Raw genomic sequence first — 7313 nt, forward strand, 5'->3', positions numbered from 1 at the left:
AATACTGTTGGGAAGAAAAGAAAAAAAAACAGGTCTCAACTGGAGTATTGTGTCCAGTTCTGGGCACCACATTTCAGGAAGGATGTGGACAATTTGAAGAAAGTCCAGAGAAGAACAACAAAAATGATTAAAGGTCTAAAAAACATGACCTATGAGGCAAGATTGAAAAATGTGGGTTTGTTTAGTCAGGAGAAGAGAAGACCGAGGGGAGACATGAGAACAGTTTTCAAGTACTAGAAAGGCTGCTGTAAGGAGGAAGGTGAAAAATCGTTCCAATGATCCTCTGAGGATAGGACAAGAAAGCAACTGGCTCAAATTGCAGCAAGATTGCAGTTTACGTTCAACATATAAGGGAAAAGTCCCTGTCAGGGTCAGTAAGCACTGGAATAAATTGCCTGGGGAGGTTGTGGAATCTCCCGCATTGGAGGTTTTTAAGGGAGGTTGGGCAAACAACTGTCAGAGATGGTCTAGAAGATAACACAGGGCCTTCCAGTCCTACAATTCTGTGTTTGTCTAGGGATGTCGTTTTAATGGAGCTGCTTTAACAACTTAATCATGCCAAAATCGCTGTTTTTAGTGATCACTCTCCTCAGGAGCGCTGCTGGGCAGCTTCAATGTCTGCAACCTCCAGCGCTGTAGGGAAGGGTTAGGGTTTTGTGCAGGTCTCCTGTGTGGCTCTGTCACTGTGCTCTCTGCAGGGCGCAGTAATGCACCGCTGTGTCTGCCAGCTGCAGGGCTCTGATGTTCAGAACTGTGGAGCTGTCATCCGCCTGGGAAGAAAACCTCTCCTGGGCGAAATCTACAGTACCACTGAAACCTTGAGCACGCTTCGCTCCTGTCACCAGAATACACTACAGTGCTTGATTCGGATACACACGGCACCAATTCAGATAGACAGAAGCGGTATAGTTGTTATGACAAGAACAGCGGAAGGTCACAGAGTCTCCTTCTAGTCCAGAGACTTGGGGTTCTTTGGACTCCACCCAGTCACCCGGCACAGCACCTGGAACAAGACAATCGCCTTCCAGGACGTCCTCTCAGTTGGGCCCATGGACGCAGCTCACAAAGAACTCTAAAAGATTTAGGTGCTCAACAGGAATTGAATCAGGGTGACGGTGAGGGTTATACGTAGGATCAATGTGAGGGTTTGGCTTAGGGATACCATTCGGATTAGGGTTAGAGTTGGGGTTAATGTTCCATGGAATTTCGGAGCCTTAAACGCTCTCAAACTTCTTCGAACCCCCCCCCCGTGTAATCACCTAGACGAGTAAATACCCAAAGAGTTAGAAGAAAACACATCTCGATGGCGTCCCCTAGACGGGACCCGGTCTGACACCCTCCCCTGCTGCTTCTGCGAAGAGGAATCTAAATGTCATGGATAGATTTCCAATGATAAAATGTATTCATATTTCCCGCCAGTAGGTAGCACTGCTCGCTTATTGATTTTCCACAACATACAAAGAGACCCTGACTGTACTCATGTTTTCAAACTCATACAAGTTTTCTAATATTCAATCACAAATATAATTTTATTTGATGTTCCGATACAGATTGGACTCTGGTCCATTGGAAACCGGTAGCTAAACAACGCTTTACCCAACCACAAATAGGATAGTTTTTTACTGCCATAGTGTTATCCCACATATGTCAATAAACGGAGGTTTTCACAATTAGGATTTCTCAGAAGCGGGGCCCAGTTTATAATAAGAAAATATTCCTACGATGTTTCCTGCCTGACAAAGCCCATGCACTGTGTATTCTGCAAGGCCGGGGAATGATTTAAGGGAGCTGTTTGAATAAGGATTTGAGGTTTGGGGGCAGTATCTTGAAACCAACATTCAGTATGTTTTTAACAGCGCTTTCAAGTCCCCTGCAGGACGCTGATTCTCGCCTCGGTTTCTCTTAACGTCTCTTTGCAGCAAGGGAAGGGAGGGGTTTTGTACAGCTGTGCTGTAAGGCTCTGCCACGTTGCCCTCTACAGGGCGCAGTAAGACACCGCTGTGTCTGCCAGCTCCAGGGCTGTGATGTTCAGAATTGTGGAGCTGTCATCGGCCTGGGAAGAAAACCTCCCCCGGGCGAAATCTGCGGTATTACTCCAAGTGTATCCCCTCGCTCCTCTGCGGAGAACGTACTGCAGGGCTTGGTTGGGATAATGGCCGTACCAGTAAAGACAGATAGGGGTATCGCTGGTATTGTAAGAACAACTGAGAGTCACAGAGGCGTTTCCTTCTCTTCGAGACAGGTAGAGTTCCCTAGCCTGGACCCAGTCTCCCAGCACTGCGCCTGCAACAAGACAATCACATCCAAGGACATCACCTCAGCTGCACTTGGTACACATGTAAATGACTCCAAGTTCATTACACTTGAAGGCTGGGGATTGCAAAGAAGTCGAGGAGATTTGGATGCCTTGCTCCAAAGAAATTAAGTTGGCATTAAGGTTAATTTTAGGATTAGGGTCAAGATAACTCCAATTATTGGGGTTAGGATTAGAGATGGGAGGTGGGTGTTAAGCAGGGCTAGGGTGAGGTTTACAATGTATTGGGAGCTGGTCGCCTAAATCTCTTCAGATCCTTTAAACATCTCAACCCTGTTTACCTAAGAGATTGAACATCCAAATGCTGAAAATGAAAGAGTTCTCCATGATTTCTTTTATAGCAGCCAGGTTTGACTCGTCCCAGATGTTGCTGCGAAAAGAATCTGCAGTTACAACTGGGGACCACAGATGAGAAACCAGGCTGGGGGAAAAGGGAGGAGTTTGGGTGGGGAAATAGATCGGGTTCAGCTTAGTCTGCAGCTGACGTTAGTGGTGATGAGAGGGAGGGAAGAAGGATGGGGTTGTGGTGAAGAAGGCTGAGTTCTGGGAAACCAGAGGTCTCAGTTTCCCATTTCTGCCACAGACTCGCTTAGCGAATCTGGGTAATTGACTGAGTTTCTCTGTGCCTTAGCTCCCCCTCTGTACAGAGGAGTGATAATATTTCTCTACCTGACCATGGGTATTCTGGGGATAAATCCTTTTCCGTCACTCAGATATTAAAGTGATGGGGATCATGTCGTATTGACTAGTAATATAGACTGGGATTTAGTCGGGCTCCTAACACGCCTCCTAACTCTCCCCGGCTTTCATGAAAATCCCAGGAGAGATTCGTGGGAGGAATTGTTTTAAATTATTAGTGTGTTTCTTCCACAGCCTTTACTGGCATTCCGGCTGCAATGGGAGAACATTCAAATTCTGTAGAACAGTGAAAGTGGTTTCGACTCGCAACACGTATTTATTCCATTCACCAGCACATGGCGCTGCTTTGCCATTAGTTCGCCACACCCCACTCCTAGGAAGCATCACTGTTACCGGGTGGGAATTGTGCTTTTTAAAAAACAGTAATACAAAGGCATGTCAGTTACCGAACCAATCAGCCCATCCTATGAGTGTTTCTTCCCTTTGAATACTCAGGTCCCTTTGGCGGCGTGGTGCGCTGTAGCTTCCCCCCATCAGGCGCAGCCCAACATATGGAAAAACAGCGAGGAGTCCGGTAGCACCTTAAGACTAACCGACTTATTTGGGCATAAACTTTCGTTGTTTTTGTGCATACAGACTAACATGGCTAGCCCTCTGATACTGGCCAGCATACTTATTTTCACTTAATTTTTAAAAATATTTCACCCACATTTTTCCACAAATGGGATTTTAAACAGTATTTTTTTCATATTTGACTCACTCATTTGCACCCTCATTTTACCAGAAATAAGGATTTCTATTTTATTTGTTATCTGGATTTTTATCGGCACATTTGCACGCCGCAGTTTAGTACAAATGAGCTTCTTCTTTCTTTCTTTCTTTCTTTCTTTCTTTCTTTCTTTCTTTCTTTCTTTCTTTCTTTCTTTCTTTCTTTCTTTCTTTCTTTCTTTCTTTCTTTCTTTTTTTTTTTTTTTTTTGTCCCACACTACACACGGAGAGGCCCGCTGGAGAACTGTGGAGGAAAATGTCTAAGATTATTCATGATTTAAGCTGGTGCCCTTTACATTCTCCAAGTGTGACAGTTGAATGTAGCTCTTTAAATACTTAACTCTTGGAGGGAGCTAGAACAAATAAATTGAGGTCCCCTCGTCATCCCAAAATATGCGGTTGTACAGAGTGGAAGGAGTCCCCTCCGGAGATCTGCAAACAGGATTAATCTCTGAAAATCTAGTGCAGCAGGGGTGGGAGGGTTTTTGTGCGGCTCTCCTATGTGACTCTGTCACCGTGCCACATCCAGGGCGCAGAGATACAGCGCCGTGTCTGCCGGCTCCAGGGCTGCGATGCTCAGAACTGTGGAGCTGTCATCGGCCTGGGAAGAAAACCTCTTCTTGGCGAAATCTGCGGTATCACTGTCACCTCTGGCCTGCTTCACTCCTCTCCAGAGAATGTACTGCGGGGCCTGGTTGGGAAACTGGCGGTACCAGAAGAGATAGACGTAGCCGGTAGAGCTGGTCTCATAAGAACAAGAGAGGGTCACAGCGTCTCCTTCTCTTCCAGAGAGGTGGGGTTCCCTGGACAGGACCGAGTCCCCCAGAGCAGCACCTGCAACAAAACAATCGAATTTAAGGGCATCAGTTCACCTGTACCTGACCCGCAGAGGTGCGTTGCGGTGTAAGACTGGCCATTTCGAAGAATCCTAAGGGGTTTATGCGCCCGATGGCGTTTAAAATAAGGTTAGGGCTAGAGTAAAGGCAGGTATTTAGCACTGCCGTTCGATGTCGGGTTCGGTTTAGGGTTTAAGGGTCGGGGGAGAGCCAGGTTCCAGATAAGGTTGAAGGGTAAGTCGGACTTGTAACTTCCTTCGACTATCTCAGAAACCCCAGCCTGTTTACCTAGGTGATTAAATAGCCAAATGCTGAATATATAATACGTCTCCATGATTTTTTTCCTATTTTGACGAAGTGGGACGCTCCAGATACCGCAGCTAAGAGGAATCTAAACTTCACGGCTCTTCAGGCAGCTACAACTGACTGGGTGGCGGGCGAGGTTCATGAGAAACCTGCCTAGTGGAGGCGGGAGGGTTTTGAGGGGAAACTCTTAACAGACACAGGAAACACCGTGAGTTGTGCTCAGTCTGCAGCTGACAAAGGGGTGACAGTGGGGTAAGAAGAGTGAGCTGGTGGCTAAAGCTCTGGGCTGGGATAGAGGAATCCTGGCTTCGATTCCCAGCTCTGCTACAGAGCCCCGTCTCTGACCTTGGGCAAGCCAGATGAGATCTTTCTGCTGCTCCCTTTCCCTACCTGTACAAGACAGGAATAGGACCATCTTTCCCTCACGACTCCATCGTGAGGCTGGATAATTTGAGGCGCTCAGATATCATTCAGAAGCCCATTCAAGAAAATAGATTTTTTTAGCAAGGAAGTCTGGAATGTTCAAAGAGAAATTAAGAGTTAGGTGCCTAATTCACCTGGGTTCCTTTGAACATCCTCGCCGTATTTTTAGAACAATTATTTTAATGCTTGTCTCTTTCTATAGCTCTGTGTGTGTGCGTGTGTGTGTCCTCCTGGTTAAAATATTTTTTGCCCTAGATTATCAAACCTCTGTTTGCCCCCAACATACATACCAGCATTGCTTTAATCTAGGTTATTATTTAAAAGTAGTGCAAGGAAACACTAGTACTCTAACAAACCACGCTAACATACACGTTTTCTTTTATGTTACCCAGCAAAACTAAGGCTGACAGAGGATGGGCGAGGATGGTGTCCCTGGAGCCTGTTGGTCAGACGCTGGAAATGGGCAACAGGGGATGGATCACTGGATGATTACCTGTTCTGTTTATTCCCTCTGGAACACCTGGCATTGGCCACTGTCGGATACGGGCTAGAAGGACCATTGGTCTGACCCAGTATAGCCCTTCTTATGTCTGTACAGGAATTTGCTTGTGGGAGGAATCGGAAGATACACCTTGACACCACCAAAACTGCTCCAAATGCTGAATTTCATCACAGTATAGCAAATCTGCCAAGGGCCCCTGCCTCCAGCCTCAATGTGCCTAACCGCAGCTGCAATAAGTTTGGAAGGGGTTTTGTACAGCTCTGCCATAGGGCTCTGTCACTGTGCCCTCTGCAGGGCGCAGTAATACACCGCTGTATCTGTCGGCTCCAGGACTGGGATGTTCAGAAGGGTGGAGCTGTCATCAGCCTGGGAAGAAAACCTCTGCTGGGCGAAATCTGCAGTATGATCATACGTGTTTCCCTTGGCGCCTCTCTGCTCAATGTACTGCGGGGCTCGGTTGGGATACTGGCGGTACCAGTAGAGAGAGAGGGAACCGGGATAGCTGGTACTGTAGGAGCAACTGAGGGCCACATGCTCTCCTTCTGTTCCAGACATTTGGGGGTCCTTGGACTGGACCGAGTCACCCAGCACCACACCTGCAACACAAGGATTAACCTAATGGCACCAATTCCATTGCATTTGGCCCACGGAAAGAGTTTCGGGTGTTTCACTTTAGGCGGGCACTTCAAACGCGTTTAAGGGGTTTAGGCGACCGACACCACGTGAATTGAGGATAGGGTGAGGGGTAGAGCTGTGGGTTAGCGTAGAGGTTTAGAGTTAGCGTTTGGGTTTGGGTTAGGAAAAGCTCTAGAATTAGAGTTGGGTGAGCTTTGGGCGCCTGGTTTCCTTAGGATGCTCTAAAGAGCCCTAGACACCTTACCCAGGTGGATAAACAGCCAAATGCTGATAATAAAACGTGCCTCCATAGTTTGTCTTCTAGCGACCGAACCTGAGGTTCTCAGCTGTTGCTGCTCACAGGAAAATTAACTTCACGCCTCTTAAAGCAGTTGTAGAAGGTTCACCAGAAACCATCCCAAAGGAAGAGGGAGTTGTTCGGGACTTGAAACACGCTGGGTTCAGGTTGGTCTGTAGCTGACAGCCAGCTAGCGAGGGAAGGTTGGGTTTGTGGTTAGAACCCTGCTTGGAGATCTGGTTTCCAGCTACACCACAGAGTCTCTGCATGACTTTAGACAAGTCTCTCAATAGCTCTGTGCTTCATTTTCCCTGCAAGGTGATCGTCATATTTCTCTAGCTTATTTTGGCATTGTGAGTATAAATATCTCGAGTCACTCCAGTCCTATTGTAATTGGGGGTCACATTCGCACACGTAGATCTAGTAGGAATGAAGTCTGGGGTTCTCAAAGGAGAAATTTAATGGGATTTTCGTGCCTTACTCCCTTAGCCTCCTTTGAGATTCTCGGCCAAAATTCTTGGAAGAATTGTTTTAAATTGCTTTTGTTGACTTCCGATTTAAAACTGAAAATAAGGGTGTCTGGAAGGATTTCACATTACAATGAGTATTTAT

At 46.7% G+C, this 7313-nt stretch overlaps 2 gene segments (V, D, J or C); both read right to left on the bottom strand.

Moving 5' to 3' along the window:
* Positions 1-4232: 4232 nt before the first annotated feature.
* LOC140896815 (immunoglobulin lambda variable 1-51-like) lies at positions 4233-5278 on the bottom strand. The segment is given in 2 exon segments: positions 4233-4555; positions 5254-5278. Coding segments are annotated over 2 exon segments (348 nt in total).
* Positions 5279-6064: 786 nt separating this feature from the next.
* On the bottom strand, positions 6065-6714 carry LOC140896816 (T cell receptor alpha variable 9-1-like). The segment is given in 2 exon segments: positions 6065-6384; positions 6669-6714. Coding segments are annotated over 2 exon segments (366 nt in total).
* Between the last annotated feature and the right edge of the window lie 599 nt (positions 6715-7313).

The sequence above is a fragment of the Lepidochelys kempii genome, chromosome 13 (genome assembly GCF_965140265.1).
Source record: "Lepidochelys kempii isolate rLepKem1 chromosome 13, rLepKem1.hap2, whole genome shotgun sequence".
Lineage (NCBI taxonomy): Eukaryota > Metazoa > Chordata > Testudines > Cheloniidae > Lepidochelys > Lepidochelys kempii.